General features: G+C 40.1%; 1 protein-coding gene across 1 annotated transcript; it reads right to left on the bottom strand.

The window, feature by feature from the left end:
- Positions 1-2,144: 2,144 nt before the first annotated feature.
- LOC141416104 (uncharacterized) lies at positions 2,145-16,216 on the bottom strand. The gene is given in 6 exon segments (XM_074053246.1): positions 2,145-2,680; positions 2,683-3,588; positions 3,674-4,143; positions 4,762-4,819; positions 5,021-5,147; positions 16,088-16,216. Coding segments are annotated over 6 exon segments (1,872 nt in total). The 3' UTR covers positions 2,145-2,498.
- Between the last annotated feature and the right edge of the window lie 4,030 nt (positions 16,217-20,246).

Below are 20,246 nucleotides of genomic sequence, written 5' to 3'. Positions count from 1 at the left end.
ACTCTGTTATTCCAGCCTCCCGGTTAAGGTTATAGTTACAGAGAGAGAATGATACTCACTCACTCAGTGCATCCAACTGGTATGCGTCACTACAATTAATCACAACTAACCCATTAAGACAAACACAAATCCTGACAGAAATTCTACGGAGAATGCTCTTATTGATGAACTACACTGTCATTTGTAGATCATGGACAGTTCTTGTAGCAAATTCTTTATAACTTACTTGACAAAAGGTGTGGTCCTTGTGATATGTGGCAAGTCTAGTCTCTTTTGATCAGTAATAGACATACTGCAATAAAATTTAAAATGTTCTAGCAATTTAAGCATGAAAAGTAAAATTTACACGACTAAGAAACACCTTTATCGGAATGCACATATTAGAGACTAGACATAAAAGAAAAACTCAACAAACATGAGTTGGATGTAATCTGATTATAATTGTGTATTTGCAGACATTTCAGGAAAAAAAAGTTAACATCTGCTAATTTACAATCTATCTGAAAACAGTTAATGCTCCAAAAAAAATTTACAGAAATCTTTTTTTTTTCTGTACTGGGGTTTGAACTCAGGGCCTACACATTGAGCAACTCCACCAGCCCGTTTCTTTTGAAGAGTTTTTTTTGAGATAGGGTCTCACAAACTATATGCCTAGGTTGGCTTCGAACCTCGATCCTCCTGATCTCTACCTCCTGAATAGCTAGGGGTACAGGCATTGAGACACCAGTGTCCAGCTTATGGAAATCTTGTTTAAAGAAAATATACATTTAAGCTGGGAAGTCAGTGGCTCATGTCTAGCTATTCGGAAGGCAAGAGATCAGGAGGATCGCAGTTGAAGTCAGCCACGAGACAGTTCACAACTCTATCTTGAAAAAGCCCATCACACACACACACACACACAAAAGGGGCTAGTGGAATGGCTCCAATATAAGAGTGCCTACCTAGCAAGTGCGAGGCACTGAGTTAAACCCCAGTACAATATATATACATATATATATATATATATATATATATATACATTTAAAGTTTAAAGATATAAAATCCATGGAAGAAAGAAATGTCATTTGTTCTGGAAAAAAAGAACATACAAATAAATCCAAAGAACCTGCAACACGAGGCCAGTAGGAAAATAGCAACAATTAACAAAAGCTCATTCTCAATGGAACATTAACCAAAATTATTAAAAGCTACATAAAAACTAATCCCACTACAATATTACAACTATATCTGAACTCACCCATGAATCCAACAGTTCTAGATGAAATCAAAAACCTATTAGCTGAGTGGACTTAAAAGACAGTACTCATTAAACTCAAACACAATTGCTTTAACAAAACATAATGAATTATGTCACCTTAACGCACTTAATTTCTTATAATGAGTTATTGTTGGGGACAGAGTCTTGTTGGTCACCAACTTACAAGCTTAAGTGATTCTCTTGCCTTAGCTTCTCATGATGGGACTACAGACAGTTAGCACCATGCCAAGCTTATAGCTTATGTTAAAGAGTAAAAATTAGAAACACATAGTCCAGAGTTGTTTTAGAATGGGCCATGGAGGCCAGGTGCAGGAGCTTACACCACTAATCCTAAGTAGTTTTCTTTTCTTTTGGCAGTACTGGAGTTTGAACTCAGGGCCTAACACTTTTTAGGCAGGTATTCTACCACTTGACCCAACCCCCAGCTCTCTAGCTACTCTTAGATGATTGAGAGAGAGTATCGTAGTTGGAGGCCAGCCTGGATAAAAAAAGAGTTTGCTAGACCCCATCTAAACATAAAAGTGGATGTGGTGGTGCAATCCTGTCATACCAGCTATGGAGGAGGGTAAGTAGGATGACCATGGTCCAGGCCAGCCCAGGCAAAACACACAAAACCCTACATGAAAAATAAATGAGGCATTGCTCAGGTAGTAGAAAACCTGCTTAGCAAGTATGAGACCCTGAGTTCAAATGCCAGTACTGAATTAAAAAAAAGAGGCTAGTGATAAAATACATAACTTTTAGTAGATTCCCTTTAGGTTCTGTATTTTCTGGACCACTACACAAATTAACTAGAACCAACCTCTTCATATTGCTCATTTTTGACATTATGAGGAATTTTTACAGTACTGACACTGTTTATTAAAATGAAATGTTCTCATTTCTTTTTTTGAGACAGGATCTCATTACATAGTCCAGGCTGGCAATGAACTTACTATGTAGTTCACAGCAAAAGGCCTTTGCCTCCAATGCCAAAGTGCTAGGACAGCAGGTGTGCACCACCATGCCCAGGATGGTGAGTTCTGACCAAATGTTCATTTTCGCACATGGGAAAAATGAAAAATTTGCACAGGTCTTCTGGTCAAGGTTTCTCTCCATACAGTCTTCTTTCATATCTGTAGACTGAACTGAGCTGACAACAGGCAATACTACATACTGATGTAAGTTCTATCCACTGCATTCTTGTGACTACTAGAAAAGCCTTCTGATACTGAAGTATTCCCATATCGTATGTTTAGGGTTACATTCCAATGTGAGTTGTTTCACATTGGTAAAATAATGTGGGATGAATGAAGGCTTTCCCACATTGCTTACATATATAGGGGTTCTCTTTAGCATGAGTTATCTCACATGTTTGAAGGGTACTGGAATAAGTGAAGTCTCTGCCACATTGTTTATAGGATAAGGATTCTCTCCAGTGTGAGATTTTTTGTGTCTTTGAAGGTGTCGAGAATAAGTAAAGGCTTGTCCACATTGCTTACAAACATAAGGTCTTTCACCAGTGTGAATTCTTTTATGTGTTTGAAGATTACTGGAAGTAGTGAAGGCTTTGCCACACTGCTTACATCCATAGGGTTTATCTCCACTATGAATTCTTGCATGTCTTTTAAGGTAATTACAATCACTAAAGGCTTTCCCACACTGGTTACATACATAGGGTTTCTCTCCAGTGTGAGTTCTTTCGTGTGTTTGAAGGTGACTTGAGCGAGTGAAGGCTTTCCCACATTGCTTACATATGTAACATTTCCCTCCAGTGTGAGTGGTTTCATGCCTTTGAAGGTTATGGGAATGAGTGAAGGCTTTTCCACATTGTTTACACACATAGGGCTTCTCCCCAGTGTGAGTTTGTTCATGTCTTTGAAGGTGACTAAAACAAGTGAAGGCTTTCCCACATTGCTTACATACATAGTGTTTCTCTCCAGTATGAGTTCTTTCATGTCTTTGAAGGTGAGTGAAACGAGTGAGGGCTTTCCCACATTGCTTGCATACATAGGGTTTCTTTCCAGAGTGAGTTCTTTCATGTATTTGAAGGGTACTGGAACAAGTGAAGGCTTTCCCACATTGCTTACATACGTAAGGCTTCTCTCCAGTGTGAGTTATGTCATGTTTTTCAAGGTGACTGGAACGAATGAAAGCTTTTCCATATTGCTTACATACATAGGGCTTTTCTGCAGTGTGAGTTCTTTCATGTCTTTGGAGGTGTTGGGAATAAGTAAATGCTTTCCCACAGTACTTACATACATAGGGCTTCTCTCCAGAGTGAGTTCTTTCATGTCTTCGGAGCTGACTGGAACAAGTGAAGGCTTTCCCACATTGTTTACATTCATAAGATTTCTTTCCACTGAGATTTTTTTTCATGTCTGTGAAGGGAATTCGGAGGCCCAAGAGCTTCTCCATATTGTTTACATCCAAATTGCTTCTCTTCAGTGTGGATTCTTTCATGTATTTTAGTATGATTGCCTCTCCCGAAGGCTTTCCCATGTTGCTCATATTGATGGTTCTTTTCTCTACTGTGAGTGCTCTCACGATTTTGATCAGAACTGAGATACCTAGAGGTTTCATCGCGTGCTTTATGACCACAGGGTATCTCTCCAGTATGAGAACTTTCATGCCTCTGAATGCAATGAGAGTAAGTGAAGGCTTTCCCACATTCCTTATGTTTGTAAGGTTTTTCTACATGTTTCTGATACTCACAAGGTTTGTGTCCAGTGTGAGCTCTAACAGGCACATTTAGGGATGAATGATCACTAGCAAATTCTCCACACACACAGCTTTCATATGGTGTCACTCCAAGAGTTTTATGATTCACAATATGCTCTGCAGTCTGTTGTGCTACACAATGACTACTTTGTTTGTCTTCACAGAGTCTCTGTATCACTTTAGTTCTGTAACAAAAGGAGAGACAATGTTTAATTTAGTAATGATTTACCAGAAGTATTGGTTTTATGTTCTGTAAAGATTCAGAAACATGAATGGCTTGAATGTCCTGCAGCAGGGCTTGATGAAGGCGATTTTGAACATATTCATATGTGATTGTGTAACACTACTTCAATTTTAGGCACTTGGAACACTGAATTTCTGTGTCACATTTAAATACAGTTAAGTATTCTTTACATGAAATGCTAGGAATTAGTACTGAAATTCTTCAGTACTCAGGAGATATGCTGAACATGGGGCCCATTCTAAACCTGAAATTCATTTTTACTTCATATATATCTTACACTCAAAGTCTGAAGGTAATATGATAAAATACATTTAATAAATTTTGTGCATCAAGTAATGTTTTAATATACTTCACTACTGGAAAGTGTCTCTTGTACCTTTCTGGTGCTCTACATGTTTCCAATATTGATACATTAAAGATTCTGGATCTTCTAATTGTGGATGCCGTGTGTGCAGCTTTAGAGAAAATTTCCTGAGATTAAATCAATTTACAGCTGGATATATCTGAATCATGAGCTTCTGATGTCTAGACACTGCTTTCTACTGTGAGTGCAAATTACCTTAGATTTATACTGGGATTTTTGTAGTCATCTTCAGTATTTTCTTCCTGTTTTTTCCCTAAAATATAGATCCAGAGAAATCACTAAGATTTGTTCATCAATATAGAAAATCATTACATTCCAGATATACTCATGTTAATAGGATCACATGTGGTATTTTCACTCAAATACTGCTTTTCCATATTCCAAATTATGCAACAGCACTGATGAGCAAGAAACAGAAGTTCACTGATTACTTAAGAAATGATGCCATGTTTACCTATAGCAGCCAGGTTCCTCAAGATTTCCAGCATCACATCTCTGCAGAGCTTCTTTTGTGAAGGCTCCAGCAAAGCCCACTCTTCCGTGGTGAAATTCACAGCCACATCCTCAAAGGTCACTGGTTCCTAAAAAGATTCCATGCACATTTCCAAGAGGAATCATGTGTCATAGCACTGAAGGTGTTGACTCATGAATTACTTGCTCTCCATATATTCACTCCATTTCATGATCATCACTCTTATTCACCTCTCCATCCATACTCACATCCTCTCACATAGCTACTCTGACACTAGTCTGGAACTATTCAGTAAATTAACAGCAGAACACGGTCACCTGTTTTGTATTTAGTCCCAATGTTTACACTTTGGTCACTGATGCTGGGACACTGAGAAACACTGAAACAATGCAAACATGGCTACCTCCGATAAAAGAGCCAGAGAAAAAAACCAACATGTATGGCTGGCTGCCCAGCCCCAATGACCTTCCTGATAATGTCCAGCGCATTCCCTCATTCCTCCTTCATAATCATTTTTTCTAATGCCCATCCCCCTCCAACCTTCCTTTTCCCAATATAGGATGCTTAAAAAACCCAGCCTGTAAGAGAGGCATGCTCTTGTCCCTCTCAGAGTGTTACTCTGATGGCCAAGGGTCCCTCTCAGGTCTCCTCTCCCTAATAAAGACCTACCGCTTGCAAAAGTCACAGATTCCTTCTTGGTCTCTTTCCCCCCCCTTGCTTCTTCATTTTCCTTTCAACTGAGACTATATTACCTCTCAAAGTCCTACTACAAAGAACTTACAAAATTAATACCAGTTGTTTTAAGACTGTTGTAAGACTGCATGGTATTAGAAATGTGTGAGAACAAAGTTCCACGTGTATGGTATCTGGGCACTGCTACTGGAATGGACCTTACCAGCATGACTGAAAAGAGGGCGTCAGTGTTCTGAAGCAGTTTCTACCAAGAGTATACAGTGTGCTTAACTCTTGCACTTCTGATTGTTTCTGTACTATTCACCAATGTGAGCCTAGGTAATCAAAATCTCAAATACACTCTAGATGAATAATGTTTAATGAGGTGGTCTGACATACTATCCTCTGGCAGAACAAATTCTCCTGCCAGCATTTGTTTCCTGGCGAACTGAGCACATCTTCTGTAACTGGACTGAGAGACAATATTTGAAAGCTTGTACCACCCGATTTTTATAAACCAACCTTAAGTAAAAACTAAGTAAGACTCATGAGGACAATTCATTATCCTATTAGACAAACATTATGGATTTTTTGTTTGTAGAATGTCAAAGGACCATGAACTAAGAGGAAGGGGGGCACATGTCCTTACAAGAAATTCACTGTCAACAGGATGATGACTCATACGCATATATAAAATTGTTTAAATCCCATAATATGCCTTTTCCCAGTCACAAAAACTATTTTACCAAGTCTTATATATTTAAAAGAATGTCTAACACCACTACTTAAAATGTTTAGCATAAGATAGTGATAGCTTGAGCCAAATGTGGGGGTACAAACCAACATGAGGGTGAGGTGGGAGGTTAGTCAGTTCAAGGCCAGGCTGGGTTATGTAGCAAGAAACTATCCAAAAAAAAAGGAAAGGAAAGAAAAAAAATGAGTGACAGTTTACCTAATGTGCCTTAATGATTTTGAAGCTACATTATGGAAGAAACTTTTAAAGTCACAATCAACTCGGATGTTTCCTGACTGAAGGTTTGAAGGTTTTCTGGGCTGAAGGTTTGGCTCAAGTGGTTGCGTGTCTCCTTTGCAAGTGTGAAACCCTGAGTTCAAACTCCAGTTCCACCAAAAAGAAAGAATGATAGTTCCTCAAAAAAAAAAAAAGACCATGCAAAATGGATTAAGGAATTTAATATACGAAAATTAAGAGAGGAAAACAGAAACCACAAAGAACATCTATGATACATGCTATACAAAAAGATTAGTGTGTAGAGTACAGTAATGAACACGACTGTAAAATGACCAAACATATCTACTCAAGACTAAGCACCATATAAAAAACAATATCCACAGTCCTAGTCGCAAGTGAGAAATAGCCAAGTAAACTTTAACTCTTGAAAACCACAACAAACAAGAGTCATGCATGACAGACGGAGCAAGTGATACACACTCTTAACATTTCCTGGAAATGGAGTGTGAGAGCAATAATAGAGTCCACTAATCCTCTCTCAAGTCCAGAAACTGAATTGCATACTATTTTTCACAGCCCTGAAAAGTCATCTTGAAAAGGCTCCAACACCATGACACTAAAACAATCAAACAGGTTACTCCCCACCTCACACAGGAGCATGTGTGAAACACACTAAAGCAAAGAAAGCACCTAGAAGCTTTTATTTGGAACAGTAACAGCTGTAACAAGTTCCAAGGTGTCAAAACGGCAAGAACACTGCTTAATGAAAAACTTTTTCAAGGTAGAAAAAGTAGGGAGAGGATTAGAGTAGTGGTCATCTATGGGACAAGGTAGGAGTTAAGTCAGGCAGGGGACCAACTGGTCACTGTAACAACTGCTCAAGGTCCAATTAGGAATCTTGATTAGGAATCATAGTGCCTAAATTATCATTACTAAATCTTATCTTTGTGTGTGTGTGTGTGTTACTGGGGTTTGAACTCAGGGCCTATACCTTGAGCCACTCCACCAGTCTTTTTTTTGTGTGAAGAATTTTTCAAGATACGGTCTTACAAACTATTTGCCTGGCTGGCTTTGAAACACAATCCTCCTGATCTCTGCCTCCTGAGTAGCTAGGATTACAGGGGTGAGCCACCAGTGCCTGGTTATTAAAATTTATCTTTCCTAAGAACCAACTCTTTGTTTCACTGAGACGTTGTATTATTCCTTAGGTCTCCATTTTATTAATTTCGCTCTTATCTTTATTTTGGTAGTACTGGGGTCTGAACTCAGAGCCTCACACTTGCTAGGCAGGCACACTACCACTGGAGTCACTCCACCAGCCCTGTTTTGTGTTGGGTATTTTTCAGATAGTGTCTCATTACCTGCCTTAGCTGATTTTGAACCTCAAACCTCGGATCTTGGCCTCCTGAGAGCTAGGATTACAGGTGTGAGCTACTGGTGCCCAGTGGCTCTATTAAGTCTTTCCTTCTACTAATTTTGGGTTTGATTTTGGTTTTCAGAAGACTTTGAGACACCTCACATTAGTTGAGATCTTTTTATTTTTTGATGTAAGCATTAATATAACTACAAATTTCCTTCTTAGAACTGCCTTTGCTGTATTCCACAGGGTCTGGTTGTATTTTCATTTTCCTCTGATTTTAGGAATAGTTCAATTCCATGATTTCTTCAGTGACCCAATGGTCACCCACAAGGGTACTGTTAAATCTCCATGTTTCTATATTTTCTGTAGTTTGTTATAACTCACTTGTAGATTTATTTCATTATGATCTGTTAAGATGTAAAAACTTCACTTTTTTCAAATTTTGAAAACCATGATTTATGACCAAAAACATGCTCTATTTTGGGAAAAGTCCTATAAGTTGTTGCGAATATGTGTTCTGCAGTTGGACAGAATATTGTCAGTGTCTGTTAAGTTAACTCTGAAGTTTCTTTGTTGACTATTTTGTCTAGGTAATGTTATCAATTGAGACCATATTGAAATCACTCATTATGATTGCATCTGGACCTGTGTCCCTTTATGTCCAGTAATGTTTGTTTCATGAAATTGGGTTCACCAGTATTCAGTATATCTGTATTTACAATCATGTCTTCTCGGTGGGTTTTTCCTTTTACAATATAACACAATTACTTTTGTTTCTAATGACTTATGTTTCCTTGAAATCTGTCAGATAGAAGCAGTCACTCCTAGTCCACTTCTACTAGTCCTAATCCACTAGCTTGGAATATCATTTTATAGCCTTTCACTTACCACCTGTGTATTTCTTTTTTAGTGTATATTAATTGTACAAAGGGGTTTAAGTGTGGTGTTTCATACATGTTATGTATGTCTTTGCATTGGGCTTCTTTCAGACAACAGGTGGATCTTACTTTTTAATACAGTCAGCCAATCTGTGTGTTTTGAGTAAAGCCATTTACATTAGGGTTTTACTGAAAGCTATATTCTAATTTTTTAAATTTTAATGTTTTTCTCTGTTATTTTTTCTCTCCCTTATTCATCTTAGGGGTTTCCAGGTTAAATGAGGTAAGAATGTTTGAGTCTTTCCTAATTCTCTCTGTCTCTTTCTTTTTGTGGTACTGGGTCCTGAACTCAAGGTCTACACCTGGAGCCACTCCACCAGCCCTTTTCTGTGATGGTTTTTTTTTTTGAGATAGGGTCTCACAAACTATTTGCCTGGGCTGGCTTCAAAACGTGATCCTCCTGATCTCTGCCTCCTGAGTAGCTAAGATTACAGGTGTGAGCCACCAGCACTCGGCTTTTCCTAATTCTCATTTTCCTCTTCTCCTCTCATGGAATATACTCTTTCCAAAGTTTTCTTGTTACTGTCTTTCTTCCTCAACTGTGTGCAGGACTCCTTTAAGTATCTTTTGCAATGCTGGCTTAGTGGGCATGAATTGATTCAGTTGTGCTTATCTTGGAAGGCCTTTATTCTCTTTTGGTTTTGGAGATAATTTTGTTGTTGGATACAATAATCTTAGATAGCAGCTGTTTCCTTTCAGGGCTTGAAATACATCATTCCCTGATCCCGTGGCCTTTGGGGTTTATGCTGAGATGTTCAATGTTTTTCTCATGGGGTTGCATTTGTAAGTGACTTGACACTTCTCTCTTGTCTCTATCAGCATTCTGATGATGGGGAGAGGTTCCACTATGGTCATATCCACCGTGGGTTCTAAATGCCTCCTGTGCCTGGATGTCTATATCTTTCCATACAATGCAGAAGGCAGGGGCATTGCTTAAGTGGTACAGTGCTTGCTAAGCAAGCCTAAAAGTCCTGAATTCAACCACCAGTACCCAAAAAACAAATAAACAACCCCCCCACACACAATCAAACCTCAGAATGTAGAAAAACAGAGAGAGCTTAAGCAAAAACCCAGAACAACTAAGGTCAATAGGCAAGTCATTGTCACCAAACTGGGTAGAGACTGGCATATAGACTCATAAGCAGAACAAGGAAAGGAAGGCTTAAATTGCACCTGATGAACTGCTTAAGTCTGAATGTGTACTAGTTTTAGAGGTAAAAACTACAGGGAGGATTAGAGGATACCATACATGTGAGAGTTTCACCTCCAGAAACCCTACTAGGTTCTCACAGTTCAGAGAAAATGACCTAAATAGAAAACAGTTAAAACATGTCTCAATAACCTCTAAATGTGAATTATCTAAATATATTAATCGAAAGAGTGAGGGCTGGAGGTGTGGCTCTAGTGGTCAAGTATTTGCCTGGCAAGCTCCAGGCAAGTTTCAAACCCCAGTACCATTAAAAACAACAACAAAATAAAAAGAAAGAGAAAAGAAAAAGAAAAAAAGAGTGAGAGTTTATTAGAAAATAAGAACTTTGTGTTCAATGCGTGAAAAATCATTTTGCCTATAAAAACATGAGGGAGTTCAAGAGACACTGCTCAAATCATTCAAAACTTTACTTGAATAGGAGACCAAGTTCAAGAGATTATACCATATGGGATTATAGTTAATAACAGTGTAATAACAATACTACAGAAAAATCACTAAAGGATAGATTTTAAGTATTCTCACAACAAAGAAATGATAGTTGTGAGAAGTACTTCATCTGTAAATTAGCTGAATTTTGCCACTCTTCACTGTACACATATTTCAAAACACCATGTTCTATATTATGAATTCATTTTCTACCTGCCTATTAAAATTATATACTTTAAAAATAAACATAATGACAAAGATTATATACATAAAGCTACATAAAGAGATATAATTGTAGCACTAACTCAAAGCTCTCCCTTAGAGAAGCTTTATTAATTTCAGTTCAAACAGGCTGTAGCTCAAGGAAAACATAAGGAATATAGGGAGCAAATGTCAAAAAAGTCATTTGAGCCGGGAGCCAGTGGCTTACATCTGTAATCTTAGCTACTCAGGAGGCAGAGATCAGGAGGATAGCAGTTCTAAGCAGCCTGGGGAAATAGTTCATGAGATCCTATCTTGAAAAATATCCATCACAAAAAGGGCTGGCAGAGTGGCTTAAGGTGAAGGCCCTGAGTTCAAGCCCAAGTACTACCAAAAAAAAATTAGTCTTTTGAATTTTTTGTCTGGCCTTTCATCCACTTGGACAGTTCTGGATTCATTTACTGAAAATTTATGAAGTTTCACAAAAGCTAATTTCCTATTTTTTTCATATTTGCTGTGTTTCTACTTTGTGATTTGTACATCTCTTCCACTTTTGTGTGAGGGTCTTATTACAGAGCAGCCTTCTCTTTAGAATTAAGTCTCAAGTTTTACTTAGAGAGAGAGGAAAATAACACTAACAATATCAATACAGAGATAGAAAAGTATGAGAAAAACCAATTAGAGAACTCTACTACCCCACCAATGACTATGCAAAGAAATGAGCAAAAATAATGTAAACTATGAAGTTAATTAAAAGGGAAAAGTAATGTTAATAAAAAAATAAAATGTGGAAAAGGAAAAAAGAAGAAGCAAAGTTAAAGACAAAGAATAGGAAGAAAAATTTTTTAAAGCCAGGCATGGTGGCTGAAGCCTGTAACTCTACCTACTCGGGAGGTGGAAATTGTTAAAACAGCAGTCTTAGATTAGCCCAAGAAAATAGCATGTGAGATCCCATCTCAACCAATGGCTGGGTATGGTGGCATATGCCTGTCATCCCAGCTATGTGGGGAAGCACAGGAGAAAGGATCACAGTCCAGGCCAGCCTACACATAAAACAAGACACTATCTCAAAAATAACCAATTCAAAAAGGGCCAGCAAAGTGGCTCAAGAGGTAGAGTTCCACTTAGCAAGCATGAGACCCAGAATTCTGCCACCAGTACCATAAAAAAATCCAGTTACAAAATAAAGAAAAAACAATAAGACTGAAAGAGGAATAAAAAATAAGAATTCTTTAAATATTGAAATGTTTAAAAACAAAGAATTAAAAATTTTAAAAATTAAAAACACAGAAAAGAGTGTCAAGAAAAAGAATTGAACATGCTGCTTTCCTAGTCCTCTAAGAATCTACCAGATCTGTGGTGTGTGTATGTGTAGTGGGTTGTTGCTTTAGTCTATCAGTCCTTCTGAGTTGGACACTGGTGGCTCACGTCTGTAATCCTAGCTACTCAGAGGCAGAGATCAGGAGGATCATGGTTCAAAGCCAGCCAAGGCAAATAGTTTGAGAGCATATCTTGAAGAAACAAAAACCAACACAAAAAGGGCTGGCACTGTGGCTCACATGGTAGAGTATCTGCCTGGCAAGTGTGAAGCCCTGAATTCAAATGCCAGTACCAACAAAAATATTTTTTTCTATTTCCATCATGATTGGTTTTGTAGGCTGTTAGAGGGTTTGGGAATTTCACCTGCAAAAAACCCTCTGGGTTCTCATAATGACATTCAGAAGAAACTACCTGTCTGCTTCTGATGTTGGGGAAAGACGATTCACTTCAAAATTTCTGGGTTTTGCATAAATCCTGGTTTGAAAAACATTTCCCAAATGTGTAATAACTTGGGCAATTCCCAGAGCCCAAGGATTACATGGAAGTAACAGACACTCTCTAATAGCCCTAACTCAACATCAGTAAAAGAGCATCTGAGATATGCTTTCCAACTATTGAAATGTCCACTCTCCAACAATAAAAGAAAATGGTAACAAATATGGAGAAACAGAGAAATATGGTTAATCAATGGAAATGACTACAGAGAAACAATTTCCAAGAAACTTTAGGCATTGGACTTATTAGAAAAAGACATACTGGCAATTAAGAAATACAATGAAAGGGGTGGAGGCACCCAGGGCGAAAGGCTAACAGAAACAAAGAAATAGCATGTCTGAATGAGATGATATCAATAAAGAAATAGAAATCATCATAAAAAACATACAGAAATAGAAATTAAGTTATAAAGTACAACTTAGTCATTACTAGAGGTGCTGGATGGCAGACTAGAAGAACAACAAAGAATCAACATGAAGATTAAAAAATTGAAATTATGCAGTCAGAAGAAAATAAAAATGAGAGAATGTGTCACTGGTATCTGCAATGCATGAACTGTGGAAAGGAGCTCTCTATAGAAAAGGAAAAAGATGTTAAGAACTCAAATGATAGAGTGTTTGACTGAGTAGAGAGTGTAGGACAGAATTAAATGGATATACAATAAAATCTTTATTCCTTACTTTATTCCTAACTGTATTCTCAGAAAATGTTTGCTCAAAGTAATGACAACTTCATGTAGTAGGTGGTTAGAGCTAAAGATATGTAAAATGAATGACAGCAATTTTTTACAGAATGGGAAACAGGATTTGGAAACAAACTGAGATACCTGCACTACCCCTGAAATACTACATTGCTATTTGAAAGTGCATTTCCATTAGCAGTAAACAGATTTTCACAATCTGGAGAAATCACTAACAATATATAGAAAAAATGCTCAGTTAAAATAAGATAGAAAACATGGGAAGCTTATACATAGTCTAAAATAAATAGTAAACTGTTATATGATACAACCAAATACATGATGAAATTAAATGCAAATTATCTACACAAGACCAATCAACAGACAGTGACAGAACAGATTAGAAAATAAGACTCAAGTTTCTTTTCTTTATAAGGAAAATCATTTCACATGGGATGTGGAGATATTCTTCAAAGGGTTCAAAATTACAGTTGCAAAGGAGAAATAAGTTCGAGAGATGTCTTATATAATATGATGACTGTAACTAAGAACATTGTATTATACTCTGAACAAAACAGTCTTAAAACTAATAAATGATTTTATATCATGACCTTAATACACAACCATGTGGCATTTTACTATATTTACTACAAAGAAGTTTAAAAAAAAAAAACAGAACACCACTTATATAGCATAAAGAGACAAGAAGGCTTGGAGGCGTGGCTCAAATGGTACAGTGCCTATCTCATAAGCAGGAAATCCTGAGTTCAAACCCCAGTACCACCAAACAAATAGACTGTGTAAGAAGGGAGGGAGGACAGGAGGATGGTGGAGGAGAGAGGAGAGAAACAGTACCATAAAGAAGCTGGAATGCTAGATGGACAAATCTAATGAATTAAATCATTCCAAATGTTGGCAAAATACACAATAAGCAAACATCCATAAAAGGTCAGGTGATAAACTCATATACATCAAAACTTCTACTAAATTTGAATTATCCATAATCTGCACACCAGCAAATTTCCCCCATTTGTTACAAATTTTTTTTTGATGCATTGGTTAGGGACAAGAAAAGGATAACAATGACAACATCAAAAAACAAAACAAAACAACTCAACCCATAAATAGAGGAATGAGTGAGAAGAGGCTGATGTACAGCCTTTACACTTCACCACATGTGCAAAGAGTCAGGCAGAGAAGCCACCATGATACCACTGATAGATTAATATTTACTCATTAGCAATATTAAATCATTCAAAACAAACATGACCAAGCAAATGATGCTTACTGACAAATGGTACCGAGCTAGATGAGGTCAGAAAGATATACCAGGGTGTACTTAATCACCTACACAGCAGTCACTTGAATGTTTCTGTTTTTCTTTATTTTTAATGGTTTTAACTCAGGGCCCCACACTTGCTAGGTAGGCGCTCTATCACTTGAGCCATTCTACCAGAGGATGTTTATGTTCTTATTTAAACCTGTCTGAAGCAAATAACTTATTCCAAGAATTCTCTGTTTCCTCAGATCTCTTTACTCTAGTCATGGAGGATCAAATGAAGAAAGTCACCATCTTACACTCACACTATGAAAGATAGGCAAGCAGCCTGTTTCATCTACACTTCATAAGGAACCCACACTAAGAAGATGCTTCAAAAACTTCCTAAGCTTGGAGACCACTCCCTGTGGGCAGGCACACCCCAGAGTGGCTCACTGCCAGGAAATGAATGAAGTAAACTTTAGCCAAGAAATGCAATTCTGGCACCTCTTGGCACCCTTCTCTCCTTTCCTCCCATCACGGAAAGGCTACTTCCTTCATAGACCGAATTTTGACCAGTCCCTACTCACTGCGCAAAGGTCCTTAAAGGTTATAATCTGTGCTGTATTTGTCTGCCATCATTTTTGACACCAAAAATGTGATTTTGTTAAACACCAACCAATTCTCCCACACCAACTGAGTGTCCTGCAACTCAACTCTGACACCACTTCCACTTAGCACCATCCCTACAACTTCAGGGCTCAATCCCACCACACTGCATCCACTGCTGATAAAGAGCCCATAGCATGTGTTTGCTCTGTCTGGTCACCAGTCTACGTCCTGAACAGATACAAGGGTGGCACCCTGAGTCACCTGATTAATATAAATTAAGACATTGTTTGAAAGGGACATATGAAAAACAACACAAGGACACTCCTATTCTCAGGAGATTCCAAGGGTGTTTAGGATCTCTGTGCCAGAAACTGACATAAAGACCAATTTAAAAACATTATATTACATACAGTTACCAACTCTCACATACACAGCAGGCAGAACCCAAAGGTGTCTTTTTCACAGACTGCCCCTCTCAGACTTTCTTAAGTGGCAGAGACTATACTGTCTAGACCAAATACCTGAAGGCAAGAGGAAACCAGTGAAATTATTCCTGTGAGCTGAATGGAATACTGGTAAAAAGCTTTGATTAAAGACTTCTAACATCAAGATCTTTTCAGTTTTGGAGAAGCAGCATAGAGCAGACAAACACCCTTTCATTATTGTTACACTGGACCACCCACACCAATTCCCCCTCATCCCTTTAACCACTGACACGCCCAGATGCGTTTTCTCAATTTTTGCCTCAAATATGCGTACCAGGCTGGATGCGTGACTCAAGAGGTAGAGCACCTTTCACAAGTGTGAAAGCCCTAAGTGCAAACCCAGAACCACCAAGACAAATGAATAAATATAAATCTCAGCTGGAATTATCACTGCAAGCAAAACATTTATGAAGCAAATTCTACGTTTCTTTCCTTATTAGGGGGCTGCGACTTTGACCCATCTAACCCTGACCCAGCTAAGAAACCATTATCCCCAACCTCGGAACAGATGAGCACAGGGTAACTTTCTCCACTAGGATTCTGACATCCCATCGCCCCTCCTCTCCCAATTTCTTCCTACTGTTTTCTCTCATCCCGATGACAGCAAGGCCTTCTCTGCCTAAGGTATGAGATGCCTGCACACCTTACCCTTGGGGCTTCCCAACAGTATAACACTCTGGTAAAGCAGTAATGTCCTTGCCTGGTGCCCGTGGCTCACGCTGTACTGTAATCCTAGCTACCTAGGAGGCAGAGACCAGGAGGATTGCAGTTCGAAGCCAGCCTGGGGAAAAAAACCCATCACAACAAACAGGGCTGGTGGAGTGGCTCAAGGTGAAGGTCCTGAGATCAAACCCCAGTACGGCAAAAAAAAAAAAAAAGAAAGAAAGAAGGCATGCCCTACGTTAATCATCATTTCGTTCTAAAACAATGCCGAATCGGTCTGAGGACAGCGCGTCACAGAGGGCAAACATGTCTCCCCTCCTCTCCAACGGCAACCGCGTGTGCACGTGGATCCTCACTTCCAATGGGTCTGAGGGAACGAGACAGGTCGCCGAATTTAAGCCCCATTTCCCTTGAACCTGAAAGTCTCACAGGAAACGCGGGCCCCACGCTAGAGAAAGGACAGATGGGTCCCCGCACAGCAGCGCCCCGACCCCGCACGCACAGACGTCATAAACAGCAGGGAGCCGTCCATGGCCTCCCGCATCACCGCACGGTCTGGGAAGACTTGGGTTTGCGGGTGAAGCTGTCCAGCGAGGGCTGCGGGCTGGGACGAAGTCGCCTCAGGGGACTCAGGACAGGACGGGGTTCCGGCCGCTTGACCAGTCCCATCCCACAGGCCGCTGGGGACCCAGGGTCGGGGCGCCAAAGGTGGAATCAGATCGCAGAGTCCGGAGCCGAGGGGACCCAGGCAGCGCCACCGCCGCTTCCGGTTCCAACGGCCCCTCCCCCCACGGCTGCAGAAGGCCTGTGCCGCTCTCACCATTTCCCGCTGTCCAGGTGCGTCCAGATGTCCTCCCTGTGGTCCTGAAGTCAGCGGAGGTGACACAGCTACCGAGGCTAAGACACCCGCAACCTCTTGGCAGCCCACGTGAACCGCAACTACGGGGCCACCGAAAGTACGACAGCTGTGCGGAGCCAATGGCGACCTCCGACCATCGGGGCTCCTCATTGGTCAATTCGGGCGGCTAAAAAAGAGCGTCACTGATTGGCCTGAGACACAACGTAGAATTCTCAACGTAGATAAACAGAACCAATTGACGGACTGCGCTGGGCGCCAATGCCTGGCATGTGTGATCCTAGCTACTCAGGAAGCAGACATCAGCAGGATCACGGTTCGGAGCCAGCCCAGAATAGTTAACAAGACGCTGTCTCAAAAACCTCATCGTAGGGCTTCCAGAGCGGGCCCCTGCTTCTTTTGTACTCAGTGAGCCCGTCCTGCTCATTCCTCCTGAAATGGGGCCACAAGTGTGTTCAGAGAATGCCGGACTTGGTTGCCCCATGCAGAAAACCTGTGACAGCAGAGGAGAAGATTCTAAGGCAGGCCTGGACACTGGAACTGGGGGAAGGGATTTGGAATGAAACAGATGGCCAAGGCTCTTCTCATGTTTCAATCTATCCATTTTCAGTCAAGAACATAAAAACCACACCAACAAGGAATACAATTATTCGACGCATGGAGAAAATGGAGCTGCATGCCAGCAGTATTCTACAAAGGATGCAAGAGGAAAGAAAAGATATCAAAACCAAAATCTCTAGTAGTGTAGGCACATGGCAGCCACCTAAAAGGGATGCCTGCTATCAAAGGAGTAGGAAGGAAAACACCAATGCCTCCCCTTGCAAGCTTAAGCTGGGCTTCAGCCTGGAGTCACTGGCCTGACTCTGCTGCCAGTCACTCCAGGTTACTGATCTGATTCACACCAATACTGAGGTTTTCACTTTCTTAAATTACCTCTTTGAAATGGTCTTTCATGATAGATGGGGATATTTTTGGGATTGAGATCCTGCAGAATGTCGGGATTCCCTTATCACACCTATGACCTTTCTGACATTCATGAATACATGACAGCTCTCCAAAATGTATCATGAGAAGCTGAGAGAATACCTTTTTCTTAGTCATTGCTGATACTCAGTACCAAGAATACTTCCATAGCAAATGAGTGAAAAGACACATTTCTTGATTCTGAGAAAATAAAACAGACAGATATGCTGTGAGATTGTAGTAGCAAAGGAGTATGACAATGACTAGCTTGAAGAAAGAGGTGGCATTTTACCTGGAGCCCTGAAAGACAAAGCAGAATTTCCCAGTCAATGTTACAGCGCTATTCTTGGAACAGAAAACTGTGTAAGAAATGGCTTGAAGGTGAGCTGGGCATGGATGGAGTGAAAACAGGAAATACAGACCAGGGATAGACACTGAAGGAGCTGAAGATCCACAGGTAATGGTCACAGTTGGGCCAGAAAGAAGCCAGTTAAAGCTCAAGTATTGTGTGGATTGAGGATAGATTCCAAGTGGAATCAGACAGTAATGTCAATTTTCTCCCTATGTTATGGGTAGATGTATTCTGCCCCATGTCTAGTTTATTGGAGAAACAGAACTGTAAGGAACGGCTGAACAGAGACTTGCACCACGTGTAGAAAAGAAAGATTTATTGGGGCACAGACTGCTGGGCTGACTCTCGGATTCAGAGTGCAGCAGCCTGGGTATATTGGGTTGTGGGCTTTATAGGAGGGACCATCCATCAAAGAGGGGAGGGTATCTGTTTCAGAGAACAGCTGGGTTTTTGGGCCTTGATTGTCAATGATCACCAGATAGAACGGGCCAACATGTACCACGAGTTGAAAAACAGGAACTTGTTGAGGTTTTGCAAGCAGGGGAATTTTACAAGTGGCTATACTTCAGGGGGTCTGGTTAAAGATAGCATAGCCTTGGGATTTTCCACCCACCCTATGGACTCCAGGGACCTAACAAGAACTAAGCTCATGTTTGTTCATTCATAGCACTTTCATCAGTTCACAATTAGTATGGAAAGGACCTGATAAAAGGACAGTCTGTCAACCAAAGAATGCCTGATCTGGGTTTTGGTGGCTCACACCTGTAATCCTAGCTACTCAGAGGCAGATATCAGGAGGCTAGAAGTTCGAAGCCAACCCAGGCAAATAGTTTGAGACCTTATCTTGACAAAAAAAAAACTCACAAAAAAGGGCTAGTGGAGTGGTTCAAGGTGTAGGCCCTAAGTTTAAACCTCAGTACAAAAAAAAAGAATGCTGGGTTCAGTGCTCTTATCCTTCACTGATGCTTCTGAAACCCAGAGGCAAGAGAGGGAAAGGAGCCAGGAGTCAGGCCTAAGGGTGAAGAGGACATGACCCAGGTTCACAGTTTGCTACTTCTCACAGTCCTACTTCTCCTGGTATTCACCCTATAGGAAGCAATTCTAGTGTTGCCCATGGAGCTTCTTGACACAATCTTCAGAATCCTGGGTATTGCTGCTTCCCCTATAATCTCACTTGTGTGAAAAGACTCAAATAACTTTAGGCTGAAGAAATGTCCCATCCTTTGCTCAAGGCTGACTAACCTGACCTTGTCCCACCAAAGCAAAAGTCAAGTCCCTTGAATACTTAAATTTCCAAAGAGAACTCTAACATCAGAGTAGTAATCTGGCCAAATTCACTCACTTTACAGGAGAATATGAGGTCCAGAAAGAAGAAATAATGAGATTAAGTGTCATGGGTTGGCTTGGCACTGTTCTGGCCACCAGCATGGTACCACCTCTGATTAACGAGCATTTGGTGCCTCTCTTCCTGTATATATGATACAGTCTCCAGAAGTGACTGAGTCTGAAGACAGCTCTGTGAAGTTGGCCCAGGGATGTTTTTGTCCCTCTGTTTCCACACTGGCAAATGGTAAGTACATGTGGACATCAAGCCCAAAGCATGTAGACACCCATTCAATGTAGGTGCTTGGCTAAACAATCGAGTTCCTTCCACTTCCCAATACTCTCCATTCTTCTTGCTCAATCATTCATTCCAAACATATTTCCTGAGCCATGAATGTCAGATCTGTCCCCTCATAGCTAATGAT

Source organism: Castor canadensis, chromosome 14 (genome assembly GCF_047511655.1).
Source record: "Castor canadensis chromosome 14, mCasCan1.hap1v2, whole genome shotgun sequence".
Classification (NCBI taxonomy): Eukaryota; Metazoa; Chordata; class Mammalia; order Rodentia; family Castoridae; genus Castor; species Castor canadensis.
This window is presented reverse-complemented; position numbering and strand designations above follow the sequence as displayed.